General features: G+C 32.7%; 2 protein-coding genes across 2 annotated transcripts; one reads left to right on the top strand and one right to left on the bottom strand.

Moving 5' to 3' along the window:
* Positions 1 to 7858: 7858 nt before the first annotated feature.
* Positions 7859 to 10423, bottom strand: LOC110721074 (receptor-like protein kinase FERONIA). The gene is made up of 2 exons (XM_021900193.1): positions 9079 to 10423; positions 7859 to 8798 (listed from the first exon to the last, which is right to left on the bottom strand). Exons 1-2 carry the CDS (start codon positions 9774 to 9776, stop codon positions 8276 to 8278), a joined length of 1221 nt encoding a protein of 406 aa, XP_021755885.1. The 5' UTR covers positions 9777 to 10423; the 3' UTR covers positions 7859 to 8275.
* A 7667-nt stretch (positions 10424 to 18090) lies between these two features.
* LOC110695693 (basic leucine zipper 43-like) lies at positions 18091 to 18794 on the top strand. The gene has a single exon (XM_021872952.1). It carries the CDS (start codon positions 18186 to 18188, stop codon positions 18681 to 18683), a length of 498 nt encoding a protein of 165 aa, XP_021728644.1. The 5' UTR covers positions 18091 to 18185; the 3' UTR covers positions 18684 to 18794.
* The last annotated feature ends 270 nt before the right edge of the window (positions 18795 to 19064 follow it).

Genomic DNA, 19064 nt, shown 5'->3' with positions numbered 1-19064 from the left:
ATATTTCCTCTCGGGTCTCGAATACATGATCCAATTGCCTCGTGATCCAAATAACCGAGCCCTTAATCACTGGCTCGATGGCTCTAACCGGCCTTGGGCTCCATAAGTGGCCGTGTTCTTCCAATGCTCGTAGGTGCTTCATAAAAATCCCGGGAAAATGCTCCAAAGGTACAATTCCCTGCAAAACTCAACCAAAACTACGAAAACACTAGAAAACACATATTAGTAATAAAAGTGGCCCGAAAGAGCCAAAAACACTACTAATAATGACCACATGATGGGGGTAAAACACTATATAAAATAGACATATCAAACTCCCCCAAGCCAAACCTTTGCTTGTCCCTAAGCAAAGAGCTCATCAATGAACATATAAAACATACTTCACCCCAATAATCAAATCAACAACCAACGATTCAAGGTAAAATTAAATGAACATGCTTCAACATCAATCAATCTTATTCATCTAATCACCCTTCCTCCCCAACAATTGTCAAGTAAAGCAAACCACAAGAGATATAGAATTCAAGACTAGTGCTCACACACTCGACTCTCATTTATGTGGCGAGTAAAGAATGTACTCGATCGCTCTCCACCCAAGCCCTTTAATGTGAACAATGCCCTCCCAACTCACACTCTCATGTGTATAAAACAATGAACGCTCATCCTACTAGTCGACTCGAAATATGCCAAGTCATAACTTGCATTGAAAAACAACACTTTCACATTTACATAACTTCTATGCACAAAAGTCGGAAGGTCTTTAAAGCTTGTAATGTAAGGCTAGGGTAAAGGGTAGGATAAATTTGGGATTATGTGAGAGAAAAGCTATGCATTAAGGGAGCCAAATCCTAATAAATCCATGATCAAAAATAATGATCATACACATCTCCAACATAACCAACTCCAAACAACAAAACACCAAATATACTCCAAACAATATAACAATCCCAACACTCACAATTTCACTCATAAAAATATGATAATGTAGAACAAGAGTGAATAACAAACTTTGAGCTCGTAACTTGAAATATTTACATTGAAACTCAACTTTTTTTTTTCTTTCTTTAATTAACCTTCACTTAGAACATTTGAACATCAAGAATTTTTTCCTCTTTTTTCTTAGAAGTTCACTTTCTTTTTTTTCAAATTTCTCACCTTTTTTTTTCTTTGAACTTCCTTTTTCATCACACTTTTATTTTTCTCGAATATCTACAACTTTCAACCTCATAAAAACAAAAATATGATCAAAACAAATTACTTCTCAAAACCCACCCAAATTGTGCAAATAATGTGCACACTACAAACACCCTCACCTCACTCACTAACCCCAAGCCAAGCTTGGGACTAGTAACCAATGGGGCAATTAAGGCTTGTAATGTGGCTATAAACAATAAAAGGGCACAAGCAACAACATGGGTGACAAGAAGGGAACAAATGTATCTAAATACTCTGAAGGCTACCTAAAAGAATGAATGCCTTCGTCCTCCTCATGTGCATAATAAAAAGTCATGAAACACTACTCATAGTTGCAAATCAATACTCAAATTCATTGACATACCAGGAATTATGGAACTATCACACATTTCCTAATCAAATCAACTAGTCAAGCACTATATTCACAAGTAGTTGGACAAAATTGACGCATGTTAAGGTTTCAAGGAAATCAAACTTCAAATCATGATCAACTAATCCACAATGCTTATCATCAAATACCAAGAATCAAAACAATTTTATCAAGTAAGGGGCACAGGGAAGCATGATTTACAATTCATTGGAACAAAACTATCCTAAGAAAGTAATAAAATCTACACTAAGAAAAATAAAAATAAAAAGAGAAGAGAGAGAGTGAAAGATGTACCATACGAACACGAGAACCTCCCCCCAAGCTAAATCAGACAATGTCCTCATTGTCTTAAAGGGAAGCTAGTAGTCAAGGTGACTACTCTTCATCATCACCACATCAATGTCACCAAAGCCTCGAGGATTGCAATGCATCTCTTTGGAACAAAATTGGCCAAGAAAGAAACAAAGTGTTAGTGGGAAAAAGTTCAAATTTGAGTCAGGTTCACTATTCTGGTCATAAATTTTTATATATAAATTATAATACAGTAATTCTAATTTCATTGGAAACTAGACTTGAAGAGCTTTCCAACGACAGGTCACACGCAAAAATCGGATAAGAAACGCAAAAGTTATGGTCTGTCGAAGTTGATGAAGTTGCTGACGCGTACGCGCGCCCGATCGGGCGAGCTCTGCCCATCGGGCCTGTGCTACTGATTTGACGGGGTAGCTTGCTGCTTCTAATTGCCCCGGGATTCCTTTAGCCCTTCGATCTTTTCTCAACTTTTCTAGTATTTATGCACAAAATCACACTCCCACAAATATAAGATATACTCTCCTCTACCTCTCTAAAACAAAAAAACACACACACACACACACAAACAAATAAATAAATAAAAAAAATAAATAAAAACAACAAAATACGGGTTGCCTCCCGCAAAGCGCTATTTTATCAAGGTCCCGCTCGACCATACTCCTTCTCTCAATCGGAAGAATTCAATGCCTTGAGTAACTTATCAAACGCTCCTGCAAACATTTCATTAAGCACTATATAGGGCTTAATAGCAAGCACATTATTTATCCCTACAAAGAAAAAGTTAGGAGCACATAAAGAGAACTCAAGGTAGAAAGAAAAATCAAAAGAGGGAGATGAAAATACACCACAACCTTCTACTTCCTCCGCTAAAAATTTAGAATTAATATAACGAACATGGAGGTAGTCATTGTCTTTATCATCCAATAATGACTTTAAAATTTTACCCTCACAAATAACCTCATCATCAACAAAGGAATTATCAACCACCGTTTCTACAACTAATGATTTTTCAATCACTGATTCGTCAACCAATGATTTTTCAACCACAAATTCTATAACCGATGGTTCTTCATCCTCAATAACATTCATATTATTATAGTGTCCATAGACTTTTTCATCAAGAGCCTTCCAATAACTTTCATTAGCAACTAATCGTTTTCGAATATGATCATATGTATACGGAAAGACTCTAAAATCATCCGGAGCACGCACAAAAAACTCACTATAAGGGCATTCAGGATTTTCATGACAAAGACGTTGACAACTACAGTAGTTAGGTGCTGCATAAAAATTATATAATTCTTGTAGTGACATATAAGCATGGATATTTTCAACTCATAAAAAAAAATTAAAAATTAAAAAAAAAATAAATAATAATAAAAAAAAAAAAAATTAAAAATAATCTAGACTCTAATAATAATTAGAAATAAAAATAAAACCGTTTCCCCGGCAACGGCGCCAAATTTTGACAGGGTAAAGTCGTATCCCCTAATCAAAAATAATTACCTAAATCACTAACTAAGGTAGATAGGGAAGTAGGGTCGATCTCCACAGGGAAACTAGTCTTTTTACTCCTAATTAATTATTATATTCTAAACTATTTAAGTAACCAATATTTATAATTAAGCAAGAAACTAAATTACAAAGAACAAGAGTAGCGAGAGAACGATATATAAAGGGATCTAGGGCGTAGGTTCACTAATAAATAATACTCCAGGGTAAAACATAGTAATCAATCATTGACATTGCATAAATAACATGATTAACAGGCTCTCGCAATTTATTAATCAACATAGATCTAACAGGCTCTCGAAATTTACTAGATCTAAGTCCTTATTGAAAATAGCCTTTAATATCAAATTAACATCTGCTCGATTCATCAATTTAATATTGCTATACTTTTACAAGCCGCAATTGTAAAACATTAAAACAATCCAATAAGAAATTATCATGCAAAACCAATAATCAATAATAGTCAATCATCAATGCATCAATTAACCAGATTGTAAAGGGCTCTCGCTACGTATTACAATCACATAATTAATTTACCGGTATTAAATCTCATCTCTCGAATCTTGACTTAACCATTTATAAATTAACTTGCCTATTGAAACTAGACCTAAACATTAATTCTCATCTCTCGATTCTTGAATCAATATTGTCAAACTCATGCATAAAAGATAGGCCTAATCTAGTCACAGAGCATTAAATCAATCAATAGGAAATTAATCTAACATTGATAATCAACAACAATAAATTACCCCTTCATATTATTTATTAGATCCCCATAAACCCTAGAAATTAAACTACTCACACATAATAGAAACTAAACAAATCAAAGCAATAAAATAAGACATGATTAAAGGAATAGAATAAATAACTAAGATTAAGGGAAGATAAATCGTTACCGAAATAAATCTGGAATTAAGAGTAGAATTAAGAACAAAAGTTTAGAGAGAGAATTCTAAGAGAATAATTAAGAGAGTCCAGAAAGTAAAAAGAAGAAGTAATTATTCCGTACAAAACGTATTTTTAAAACAAAACTAAAACAACTCCTAATTAGAAATTAATTTCTCGTCCAAAAGACTCTTCCAGAAACACGCGCCCGATCGGGCTAGAGGCCGCTCGATCGGGCGCGCCTTTTTTCTCGCATGCTCTTCTCGCTGCATTGCCCGATCGTGCTAAGCCTCGCACGATCGGGCGCGCCTCGGCTTGCTGCGCATCCTGCCCTTGCACGCATCCGCCCGATCGGGCGTATGTTTGCCCGATCGGGTCCGGTCTTCTTCTCCAAGGCTTGGACTTCGATTGGGCTAGATTTCTCGGCCCAATCCATATTTCCTCTCGGGTCTCGAATACATGGTCCAATTGCCTTGTGATCCAAATAACCGAGCGCTTAATCACTGTCTCGATGGCTCTAACCGGCCTTGGGCCTCATAAGTGGTCGTGTTCTTCCAATGCTCGTAGTTGCTTCATAAAAATCCCGGGAAAATGCTCCAAAGGCGCAATTCCCTGCAAAACTCAACCAAAACTACGAAAACACTAGAAAACACATATTAGTAATAAAAGTGGCCCGAAAGAGCCAAAAACACTACTAATAGTGACCACGAGACGGGGGTAAAACACTATATAAAATAGACATATCAATATGTAGATGATTCAAACAAGATCCCACATGATTATATTTTATAGTATCTATAAATCACCAAAGCGAGTCAAAGTGTAGTGTGTGAATAGTGTAAAAGTCAAACGGTGTCAACTAAAAAAAAGGAGGAAGTATTAATTTGTTTCTCGAATTTAAATTAAATAGTGTCAGTATTGTCATATTTATCGACACAATTATATTGCAATATAGATTTAATAATGAATTAAACATTCTATTTTTCATTCTCAGAAGTATGAAACATAATTTAAAATAGGATAAATTTTGTTAATAAAAATATGGGAAATTCCCTTTGGTGAACTCCAACTTTTTCATTTTCTAAGTGGTAACCGTTCTTCAATTTTATTATCAATGGTAAACTTAAATTTTGTATATTAAGTCAATTACAACAATAATGATGAATTTTAACTAGTTATTTAACCATAGTTAGTTATTTTTTTTATTATTTTTTTTATACATTTATTTTAGAAATATTTTGTTATCAAACAAAAAAAAAAAAAAAAAAAAAAAAAAAAAGAAGCAAACCCCACCCACAGCCCAGCCCCTTCCCCGTCAGCCACCCTCTTTAACCCACGGTCTACCACCACGTCCCCGTTCCCCATTCCTGCTGCTCCACCCACCGACCACCATACCCTCTCCCCATTTCCCCCAGCTCGACTCACACTCCACCCCAAACCTCCCCAAAAACTGCCAATTCCCCTCCCCCAAACTACCCCTCCTTTGTTTTTCAGCCCCTCAAAACCACTATAACCCATTCGAAACCACTTAGCCACCATCGACCTCCCTAACCACCCCGAAAACCGACCCCCTTCCCCGAAGACCCTCTCCTCTATTAGCCGGCCCGAAAACCCTAAACCCAACCCAAAACACACAAAAAAAACCAAATTCGTTCATCCAAACCCAGAAATCGGGTTTGGGTTTTCGGTGGTTTAGGTGGGGTTTAAGGTTTTCAAGCCGCGCGAAAAGCAAAGGGGACTCGTCGGGGAAGAGGGAGGGTATCACCGACGGTGGAAGGAGAGTGCTGGTGGTTGGTGTGTTTGCGAATTGAAGGAGGAGCAGCAGTAGAAGCGCTGCTATTTCAATGGTGATGGGGTTTGTGGTTGTTGAATTTTGGGAGGAAAGAGGAGGGGAAGACCAGAAATGGGGAGGAGAAGGGAGTGGGTGGTCGAATCGGGGTGGGGGTCAGGGGAAGGGGGCCGGTTGCGATAGGGAGAGGGTGGTGTCGGGGAGATTTGTCAGTTTCCAGCCGCCGGGAGGTGGCTGGGTTGGGGGAGGGGGATGGGCAGTTGGTTGGGGGAGAAGGGAGGGGTTGGTTTTTTTTTTTTTTTTAATTTTAATATAATTTTAAAAATAAAAAACTAACTATAGTTAAGGAAATAACACTTATCAATGGTAATCAAAAAGTTAAGTTTACCATTGATAATAAAATTTAAGAATGTTTACCACTTAGAAAATTATAAAGTTGGAGTTCACTAAAGAGAATTTCCCAAAAAATATTAAACAAATTTTAGGATAATAACTGATATAAAATAGGTAAAATATTGGTAATTATAGTATTTAAAATAAATTGTAAGATAATAATTGATATTTTTAGTAGGATAAATTTCTGTAATTATAATAATAAATAAATTTGTAGGATTATTTTTTCAAAAAAATAAAAAAATTCTTAAAATAATAATTGATATAATTTCCATCAAAAACAAAAAAAACCGCTACGATTTATGTATGAATGTTTTAAAAATATTGCATATTATATATATTTTATATATCTTTGTAAATAAGAAAATAGTTTTATTGATTCATAATTATATACAAATCTGTAGCTTAACTAAAAGCTACAATCAAGGAAGTCAAAGATATAAACTAGAAAAGCATATCTACAACCAACTACTTTACAATTATACAAATCAAAAGCTATAAACTAGGAAAGAAAATAATATGTTAACTAATTTACATTTATAAAGATATATATAATATATTTAACAATATATCTAAATGGAAGTAACTAAAACTACAATCTTAAGACTCCATAAATAACGTGTAAATAATTGTAAATTGATTGTGCTTTTATGTTATATATATATTCTTTAAAAAAAATCTACATATTATTTATATAATTACGTCATAATACTATATTTTCAGGTAATGCCCAAAGTAAATATAGGTAAATGCCTTAAATACAAAAAAAATATATAAAACCCTTTTTTCCTATGTAATGACCTAAAGTAGTTTAGGTCATTACCTAATCCACAAACAAGTTCGCGAAAAATTAATTAATTTTTACGGATCAAACTAATGGGATTCAAAAAGAAAAAAAAAATGGGTCATCTTCTCCAATTACTCAGTCGGAAGAACAATCATCCAACCTAAATCGCTATGCCGCTGACCATCTATCGTGATATTGGAAAACACATATGCGGGTAATTCTTCCTTAGCAAATACTAAAAAAAAGAAGATTATTGTTGAAATTTTTTATGAACAAAAATCTAAATTCAAAACTGAAAAAATAAAACTGTACACAACAATTCATTTACTGAAAAAAAAAACGAAATAGAACAACACAATTTATTTACGAATTGACAATTAACAATGATTTTGGGGATGAGTACAGTGGCTAATCTAGACATGAATGAAGAGCATTGATGAACATTAAAGAACAATGATGAGCAATTTTAATTTTTAATTATAAGTATAATTTCAAAAACTAATTAGTTTTTTAAAAACAGATTTTCTAATTTATAATTATGTAAATCTAAAAAAATATATATATGAAAAAGAATACATATTATAAATACAATTTTAATACATTATGAACATTAAAAATAATTCAAAAAGAAAATCAAAATACTAAATACGGGCCAATCAAATTTCGCCACGTAATACATTCTGTATCAATAATGATGATGATGATGATCATTATTTAAACTATATTTCTAATATATACGAATGCATTGTAAATTTGTAGCATTCTTTTCTAAAAAAAAAAAAAACTTTATAGTATTTTAGTCAAACTAAATCTCTAAGACTCTAATCGTGTAAGACTAATATCAATATTTTATAAAAAAAAAAAACAAAATCAAAACTTGATGTCCCATATCATACACTCACGATATCATTAAGTATAGTACAATTAAAGAAGAAATCCACTAATCACGGAGGAATAACAATTAGTCGTGCATGATAATGGTCGAAGCTAAATTAACGGCATTATTAAATATACATGTAATTATTGGATCGATCTAAATTGTTAAACTACCATCAGTATTATTGATCTTAAAAATCTCCAACCCATTTAAAAATGCATTATAATATTGTGGTCTATATTTGGTATTTGGGTTTAATTCAACCCGCAAATCTTGTTTTGGATCTTTAGTAATGGGCATAATCACCACAAAATCCATAATATAAGGAGCTCCATTGCTATTTGTCAACGCAATAACATCAACGGCTGAAAATGCGGTTATTTGATTAATGTAGATGTTGAACACCATTTGGTTGACTTTGTCAATGTTTGAGAGAATTTGACAAAAATGTAGCCTCACCAAGTAAGCAAACCTAGTATCAATGGGGAGCAACCATGTTAGGTTGAATTCGAGGTTGCGGAAGCTGTCCGGTGTCATATACCTTGCCGTGGTGTAGACACCCACGGGCGCAGTGTAGGAGGGCAAGGACTTTCGATATGTTATGCTTAAGCCTGGATCGGCAATTTCAGCAACACCTAACATGTAGCTTGATCGATAAGGCGAGTCATCGTACCATGACCTACCAAAAAAATAATTATCAAGTTAGATCTCTTTTAAATTTTATATGCTCATCAACACATATTAGTTTTGTTTATATGTATGTTCTTAAATTTAAAACAATTGAGACAAAAAATAGCATCCTTAATTCTTGATTATAGTCATCAGTAATCCATACAATTTTTTTTTTTTTTTAAATATTTACCAAAAAAATACGTAGTTTATTTGTAATAAAATTCAGAGAGTATCTAATAATTAATAAGAAAAATTAAAGTAATACTTAAAAATCTAACTTAACTCACCTGGAAAGCTCATCTTTAGTGGGCGGAATATAGTTTCCGCCCACATTAAGCCGATACAAACTCTCAAGAGTAGTAGAATTTTCAATCTGAAAAGGGCTACTCGCGCCGATGATGTTGTCTCCATCTTCATTATCATAGAGGCTAGGCATAGACACAACCTCAATACCATTCACAAAAGCAAACGTATTATACGAGGGCGAAAAAGTCACGGTCAAAGTTCCACTATCAACATTGACATAATACTCTTTGACCAAATAATGAACGTCAAGCTGTTGTGTAGATTTATACACATTAAAGTTCCTAAGCAAGGCGTACGATCCAACCGTGACGGAGAACACGGCATTGGCCGCATTCGACCGGGAATACACGTTGGGGTAGAAGTAAAGCCGGAGAAAAACACGACCGGGCGAAACGGGGAAGTTGTACGTAGCATTGGAGTACATAACCCTAGCGGACAAGTAAGGTACCCTACCAACATCCGGTGCTTGAGTCTTACCACTAGCTCTAAAGGTGCCTTTGGATGATACCAAATACTTAGAACCCTTGTCGGAGCTCCATATTCGGCCGTCGGAATCGGTTGTTTTCCGGTCGAAAGTACCACAATTTACAAGGATATGATCCTTAGGTATGTAATCTCCTGCTAGAACTATGTTGATTAATGAGGTTAAGTATAGAATTATAGGAAATATGTTCATCATTTTTATTTTTTTTTGGTTTGGAAGTTGGTTGAAGTAGTTAGTTTTAGTTTAGGCCTAAGTTTTATATCATTTGAACGCGTTTTTATATTAATTTTTCGTACATTGAATTGCGTAGTTGGAGTGTTTACCTTGATAAGAAAATATATATGCCAGTTGCAAACTTGATAATGGTTAGCCTGTCAATCATTTGATTATTTAATTATTTGGTAATTCTTATGTTAATTATTGGTTAGCTTATCAAAGCATGAAAGAAGTATAGGATTACAGTTTAATGTAGTATTTGCATATTCATTTTTCAACACGTAAGATAAGGCCGGTGCACGTGGAATTTAAGGTAGAAGTTTCTCCGATCCATTTCAATATTTTATTTTTAAATTTTACTTTGCAATTAATATTTATACGACATTAATCACAAAAACATCAAATCAAATTAAATAGACAATTAATGTCACATTATTGTATGACAAAATAAATCTCACTCTTTAAATGAAACTTTAAATTCTTTGTGCCCTTACTGCCTTTGTGGAATATATTATTATCTTAAACTTTATTATCTATGCTCTTACAAGTATATAGTGTCTTAGCCTAAAGTAACGACTTTTTAAATAAGCCTTTTTCAAAAAAAAAAAAAAAAAAAAAAAAAAAAAAAAAAAAAAAAAAACCTTTTCTTTAAAATTAATTTAACCTCATATATATCCAAGAAATACTATTTGTGTATGGTTTTGGACTTTTATTTTTGGATAAAGTTGATATAAAAGATTAAATAACCAATTATTACATACATTCATTAATCAATGGTAATTTAATTTATACTCTTAGGGCATGTTCACATTTACTGAGCTGAAATGAACTGATTAGAGCTGAACTGAACTGAACTGATTGGAGCTGAACTGAACTGAGCTGAAATGAATATTTTATGAGAGAGGGAAATTAAGAGCTGAACTGAACTGAATTGATTGGAGCTGAACTGAACTGAACTAAACTGATTGGAGCTGAACTGAACTAAACTGAAGTGAAATTAAGTAAATGTGAACAATCCCTTAGTTAATTTTGTTGGTTACTAAACATCCAATGATCCGAATAATACAAATCTCACTCTTGTTTTTTCCTTCTTTCTACTTGTAATTACGGAGTGTAGTCTATTATCAATCAAGTATTACTAAAAAAGTACAAAGACGAAGGACAAACAATTTTATTTTTTATTTCTATGATCATACTATCTCCGATTTTTTTTAGTTGCAATTTTGAGGTATTATTTGTGAGATATAAAATATTCCAAAAAAAAAAAAAAAAAAAAACAGAGGTAGTATATTACTCTTATCACTCATTTTTGTTTCCTCAACCATGCAAAATTTCCTCCTTTGAACGAACAATCAATAAGCTCTCCTTCCAATAATTATATATTATATTCCCATTGCTCCTAATTTTTTGCCCCATAATATTTTGGTACAAACTTTAAAATCTTTGAGAATAATATACTCAATCTATAAAATATATTCAATGTTCACAAAATATATCCTAAGTTATAACAAGAATACCTTTACATAATATATTCTCTAATCTCTATCACATACATTGCATAAATAAAAATACTGGTCTTCTATATCAGCTGTAAATATTATCCTATTTATTGTTTAAGGTTACTAGTCTATCAATAAACTAATAAGAAATACTACATTTATTCTTAGTGTGAAAGTGATCGAAAAGAGACTAGTACAACCAATATGGATGTATTAAATTCGCCATCTCATGAGTCATAGACTAGGCAGTATGTTTGGTTTAATTCTCATTAAGGCCGGATGTAGGGGTTCGAGTGATCGACTTTGGCGTATGGGCAAGCTAAATAAACCAAACCCCCTACTTTAGCTTGAAATAAGGATCATATTATGAATGTACGGATTATAATTGTAATAATAATCGTTACTAGCCTATACATTAAAAATATATATGCATGCTCGATGAAGATCAGAAGATGATGGAAATACTCGTAAAAGAGACCTTATGACTTTGAGATTTCAAATTTGAGCCTCACTATTTGCATATACATTGTTTATATAAAATGGTTGATTAACGAAGAAAAAAAATAAAATAAAATTAAGAGTAATTATTTTTCACCCGTTTGACTAATTTTCCCCTTAAAAATGTCGAAGATGTTACGTACACTGTTGACATGGACTTTTACATGTCTTTCTGGTAGCAACTATTTTATGTCATACACGTACCCCGACTTTCAAGAAGCATCAATATTCAATAGTGAGATTTTCCAATAACTTTATTTTTTTTTTTATATCCTTTTCATTGAAACATTATGTACGTGTGCCAAAATGATTGATAAATTCTTCGATACTTCATCACTTTTACCAAATTAAGATAACCGTGTTTCATGCATGAATAGCCTAACGCGTTTCATTTCATTTTCGTGCTGTTTTTATTTTAGTTTGATTGGTCCAAATGTAAATATTACACCACTTAGGGCCCGTTCTGATTTACTGAACCGAACTGAACTAAATATTTTATACTTCCTCCGTGTTTTTTTAAGTGTTACACTTCCGATTTCCGGTCGTGTTTTTTTAAGTGTTACACTTCCTTTTTTGGCAAAAAACTACATTAAAATATTATGTGTCTCTCCTCTCATAGCCCCCACTCAAACCCAATACTACTATTTTATTATATCTTTCCTCTCACATTCATTACTTTTCAATAAACTATTAACCCCACTATCTTTCTTTTACAAATTTTTAATACTCCAACTATCCCACTTATCTCTTATTTTATTTAAGTCAATTAAATTGCCTAAAACTATGTGCCGATCAAATTGTAACACTTAAAAAAATACAGAGGGAGTAAGTGAAGGAAATTAAAAACTGAAATGGTTGGAACCGAACTGAAAATAAGCTGAAGAGAACAAACCCTTACATATACATAAGTTGATAAGTTATACAGAGTATGTAGTATATTGTTAATATAATGTAGCATCAAAATAACAAAGGAGAACTTAGAAAATTATCAATCAATCATACATGTAGTCATGTAAATAGTAATTTTATTTCTAGGGGCAGAGGGATATTGAAAAGATGAGAGATTAATTGCTTAATAATAGGGTGTTTTTTTTTTTTTTTTTTTGACGGGACTAATAGGGTGTTATAAGCTAATAAGAGGGGTTGGAGACAATTGATAAACAAAAGAAAATGAAAAAAAAACCAAAGACTATATTCGTGTGTATGTTTATGTCAATCTTAGCTTGTTAGAAATGATAAAAATAAAAATAAATGAAACTCTAAAAATTGAATGAAAAACAAAAGGTGAGTATATATGTTGAACCCTAGAGAACCAATGCATGTAGCAATAGTTACTTTTGTATACGCACGATTGCATGAGAGTATGAGACAAGTTTATCAAGGGGTGAAAACTTAGTGGTAAGCCCGTGACAAGTTTAGGGGTAAAGAGTTAATAGTATGACTTACCTTGAATATTAGGCAGCGTATTTATACAAAATCTAAGACAACATAAGATACGAAACAATTCTTATAAAAGATCTACTATCATAGTCATAAATCCTAAATCTATATTTGTTAAAGAATATTTTCACATATACTATAATCTTAAGTTTATCATTCTCCCAATAATATATATAAAGAAAATACTCCGTATATCACCTATATTATTAAGGGTCTGTTCTCATAGACTGAACTCAGTTGAACTGAACTGAACTGAATTGAACTAAACTAAACTGAACTGAACTGAGCTGAACTGAACTGAAATAAATATTTTATAAGAGAAGGAAATTAGAAACTGAACTGAACTAAAATAATTTATTTTTTGCTAACTCTTTATTTTTATTTTTATTTTTATTTTGAAATAAAACAATTCATTAATTAAAAACCAGACGGAATCTAAAAATGAAATCTAAATAAACAAACAAATAAAATTGAATCAAATTAGGTTCCTTCATCACCTATTTTTAATTAAATTAAAAAGTGGATAATAAAGTTATTTTTTTATTTTTTATTTTTTAATGTTAGGAATTTGTGCATATTATTTTGACAATTGAAGTTTTGGATACGTACTTCTGATTATAAAAGTTTTACATAAGATATTCAAAGTAATATATAACCCTATTACATAATGTGATATTATATACACCTTAAGATAAATAAGAATTTTTTTTTTTTTTTTTTGGTAGAAGAGAGGGGCAAGCCCCAAAAAACAAAGCAAACCAAACAAACAGAAAAACGAAAAGTAAAAACAGAACAAAACAGAGAAAACAAACTAAAGGAACTAAAGCAGAAAGCAAAACTACTATGTCACAGGGACATTTATTCAGCTAAGAGACGAAGCAGGATCATCCCCACTTTACTCCTCCCTCCGGAACCATTCGAGTCAAAGCCAATCCACCCAAATCCTCCAATAAAACTACACGAAGGTCCTTCGGGACCGCCTCGATCATGACAAATTTTGAGGAAATCGTCACACCAAAATTGCAAGCCAATCCGCCGCTCGATTAGCTTCTCTAAAACAATGTGAGATTTTGATATCCCAATCTCTGCCATTAATAAGTGCCTTGCACTTACGAATCATATGAATATAAGGAGAGTGCGGAGGAGAGTCCTCCACCAACATATTAGCAACAACTTCCGAGTCAAGGGATATATGTACCTTTCGATGACCACCATCCCAAGCAACCATCAAACCTTTAAGCACCGCCATAAGCTCAGCCTTTGTGCAAGAACATATACCGCAATTCATAGCAAAACACTCAAAGAGTTCTCCATTCGAGCCTCGAATTAAACCCCCTGCCCCTGCCTTATGATCTGTAATACAAACCAATTAGGCAATTACTAAGAATTATGGACTAGAAAATCAAAAGATAACAATGCAAATAGTTAAAATTGACAAATATTAGCTACTCCCGACAACAAATATTTTCAAGTACTAATTAAGAATTAATGTTGTTAGGATGGTGATCAATTGACTTTGGTGGGCGCAAGCTTACAATGTTTTCCGCGTAGTCAAACACTCCTATAGTGTTATAGCTCTGGTAAGGAGATGTAGTTTGAAAATCATGCTCAATAACTCCATCGTCTTCAAAGCCATACCGGATGTGTGCGGTTGGCCACACCATGTGGCCACTTGTAGAAAAACAAAGTAACTCTGATAACACTGACGAAATAACCCAGACCATGTAATACTGACCAAGTAACCCCTATAACACCGACAAAGTAACCCCCGTAAAACTGAATGAGTACCGACCCTTATAGTCGATGGTCACACACTCACACCGTGTGGCCAGTCACATATAAGACTTTGTGCTCCGGTTGATGTTACGCTTATCCTCAATAGTAATATGATATGCTTAAGATAAGTAGCAATTCCTTAATAAAATCAAGTATTCAATAAATAAAAACAAATAAAGAATAATGGACTAGAAAAGCGAAAGGTAACTAACATATTTAATTTGTCAAATAATAGCTACTCTAAGCTAGGACAATAAATCTATTCAAAAAAAAAAAAAAAAGCTAGGACAATAAATTCCCTAAAAATAAAAAAGAAAAAAAGCTAGGTTAATAAATTTATAATTGTACTAAGAATGTTGTTGGTGATCAATGTATCCTTGCAAGTTGCAAAGTTTTCTACATAGTTAAACATTCCTATACTTCCATATTTGATGTGAGGAAGTATACTTTGGACATCATGCTCAATAACTTGATCATCGTCGTCCTCAAAGCCATACGAGACCAATTTTTTCTCATCATTATCACATAAGATAGATAATTCGTTCTTCATTATAAATCCCAACCACGTCAAACAAGCCCTTAATTATTTGAACCAACCGGAATCGAACATAACATATTCCAAGACTCCTCAACACCATACTCCTTCATTATCCATACCTCAACCTTCTCCTTCCTAGCAAAAGTCGCGACCACAACAATCGTATCCCTAAGCCCCCAAACACTCCGATTTAGGTTACGGTTATCCTTGAGACTAACATACTCAATACTCATATGATTAGGTCCAATCATCATATCAAAAGTCTCATTAACCATGTCGAAAACAAGGAAACCATACTTCATTATATCACTACCGTATTCTTCATTAATGCATGCATCTTATTCCACGTGACCAGTGACACTTACCTTTGACAAAGCAATTACTAAAATTAGGGTCGGAATTTATGTACGGTAACCTAACTTCTCTGTTACGGTAGGTTAGGTCAAATTTGTAACAACTATTATTTGACCATGAATTAGTTGCATTATTTAAAACCTTAATATGACAATACTTGACCGGATTATACACGCCATATACCAAGTCCCAAAAACTAAGGACAACTACTGTTGAAACCCATTGTAGCCCACTTGTGAGTGTCTCACATTGAAGAAAGAGGAGAGGTAGTTCCACTTTATAAGGTAGAGGAGTTACTTCTACTCTAAGTTAGGGTTTTCACCTTATTTTCGTGGAACAATTTTGTTTTTGTTAATTTTATTTTAGAGAGACATTATCCCAAGGAAAATTAAGCCCAATTGGCAATAGCCCAATTAAGGAACATGTTTTGCTGTCTGACCCAATATTTTTCATACTCTTCGATTTCAAAGTACATGCATCTACTAACATACCAAGGCCCCGTTCACTTCACCTTATTTCTGTTGAACTGAAATTAATTTTAGTGAACTGAATTATTATGCTAAATCGAAATTATTTTTGCTGATTTTCTATTATATTTCTTCTTTAGATTTACTGATTTTTATTGAACTGAAATTATTTTTAATGAACTAAACTTATGTTTACTGAAAATTATTTTTTTAACATGAACTGAACAGGGCCTAAATTTAACAATGAATATACTACATATTCATAGAATTGTTATTAGTTAAAATTATGAAAAACAGATATGTTTACATTAAGATGAATTTTAAATCATTAATTAACATAGCAATATCTATTTTTTTGGTTGATTAAAATGTAGTATTTTTGTTTATTTTAAACGTGTATATATTAGTGAAAAAATATGGTCAAAATGAAATATATGAATGATGCAAAAGGTCAATTGTTGCATTTATTTTAGAATAGAGAACTAAGAGCTTTTTTTCACAACGAACTTTGATCAATAATAATGAATTAGCTCGAAGTTTCTACTAGTTAAGGAATATATAATGTTATCAAACTTTATCGCCTTCCATAAGCTTCTATTCATTACAAACAACTTGTAATCAACCAAACAAGGAATCAAAAAACCGCCGTAAATCGAGTGCAACATATAATCAACCAAATGAGCTGAGGATTCGAAAACCGGGTTAGAGGGGAATGAAGATCCGGGTGAAACCAAGAAGAGAATTATGGAAGTGATCCCATCAAATAAAAAATATGGATATGGCTATGTAACTCTTTAAGATTATTGCCCTTTCAATATTATTATGAACACAAATGTTGCCCTTTCAGATTTCCTAGAGACCAAGTTTAATTTAATTGTGTTAAAATTGTTAAGGGACTTCATAGACACACTTCTAGTAAAAGAGAAAATGACATTGTCTTTCAATATTAAACAAATCCACCATTAAGAAAAGCATATTAACTCTTTTCAATTAATAAGTTCATTAACAAAAGTCTCACCTGCCTCTCCATTGAACCTGATTTATGCTGTACCTTATGAAATCCTTGCTCACTACATTATAACCGATCATCATTTGTAACACTAATAAGACATTAATAGGATCCTTCGTCGAATTCAAACTAAGAAATAAAGTATTTTAATGCACGCATAAACGACTAGAGGTAACATATATATGTACATGAAACAAAAAAAAAAATATATATAAACTATTTTGAATAATTGTTTTATTGGTTTGTTCTCTCAAATTATTTGAACTTGCGTCTTTGAGTGAACTAACTTCTGTCAGTTTTTTTCTCTAAAACCCTAGCCTCCTCCATCGTCCTTAAAGCAAAATACATTATACATACATCATACATTTACTAATAAGTTGAGCAACACTTCATCCAATTCATTAGCGAATAACAAATTGCCGCGATAATAAATTAAACAAATCTATGTAAGGAGTACAAACTCTATATGGTAACGACTATGAAAATAATTGGACAAACTTAAACAATGACTAATTAACAATAAGTGGATAAAGTTACAAGTTATTACATCATTGATGCATCCTTTAATAGTCTAATGAGTATTTCAGGACAGATTATAGTACTATTATTGTTAGATTGCGTAAGCACCTAACTTTGTTCTTCTTTTATGCTTAGCTCACCCCACTACTAATGACACACTTGATTCTTGTCTTATAAAAGCACCTTTGGATTTCTAAATTAGCATCTCTACCTCATTTACAAATATTTTCACAATCACCATAATCTAATTACAACTAAATTGGCCTTTAATTAAGCCAAAAATAAGTCATGAATCAATGTAAGATTGAAGATATCAATCATATGGCTTTCGAGTATCAAAACTCATTTCCATCCAATTTTAGCCTTATACAAGATGACCTACAACCTAGTAACCAAACCTCCCTTAATTTCGACGAATTCAACCTTCAAGCTCGGTACCTACATAACACTAGCTCAACATCGAATGAGGCCGAGAATAAGCAAGATAATAATCTTATAGACGAGAGGAAGCACCGAAGAATGGTGTCTAACCGAGAATCTGCTAGGCGCTCTAGGATGCGAAAGAAGAGGCAAATAAATGAGCTATGGTCACAAGTGTTACGACTAAAGGGTGAGAACCACGAACTTGTTGAAAAGCTTAATCATGCATCTGAGTCTCATAATCAAGTTGTTCAAGAGAATAACCAGCTTAAGGAGGAAACTTCGAATCTTCGAAACATGGCTACGTACGTGCAACTTGATACTGATGATTTAAACAATGCTTTGAGAGATTTAGAAGATATATAATTATGGCTTACAACTTAATTATTGTTGTTATGTCGAGCCATATTTTGAGCTTGGCATGAATATAAAAATTATTTCATGAATATGTAATATGAAGCTAAGTATTACTAGTAATTCGTATATGTTAGCTTAAAAATGCAGGAGTACAACAGTATTATATTTCAATGACACTAGTTATTGGTTTAAGAGAATGTTAAATTACTAAGTCACAAAATACTCTTGTAACCATATTTTGGCTAGGCTTGTATTAAGTTATTAACTATTAAGATTAAGTTCTTAAACATGCATGCATAAATATAAATAAATTAGAATATAACAATACGTTGACCGTCTCAACTAGAGTAAGATGAATATCATGTTTTTAGGATAATGGACAAAAGGATT

This window comes from Chenopodium quinoa, unplaced genomic scaffold (genome assembly GCF_001683475.1).
Source record: "Chenopodium quinoa cultivar QQ74 unplaced genomic scaffold, ASM168347v1, whole genome shotgun sequence".
Classification (NCBI taxonomy): Eukaryota; Viridiplantae; Streptophyta; class Magnoliopsida; order Caryophyllales; family Amaranthaceae; genus Chenopodium; species Chenopodium quinoa.
The sequence above is the reverse complement of the archived record's forward strand: the minus strand, read 5'-3'. Positions and strand labels throughout refer to the sequence as shown.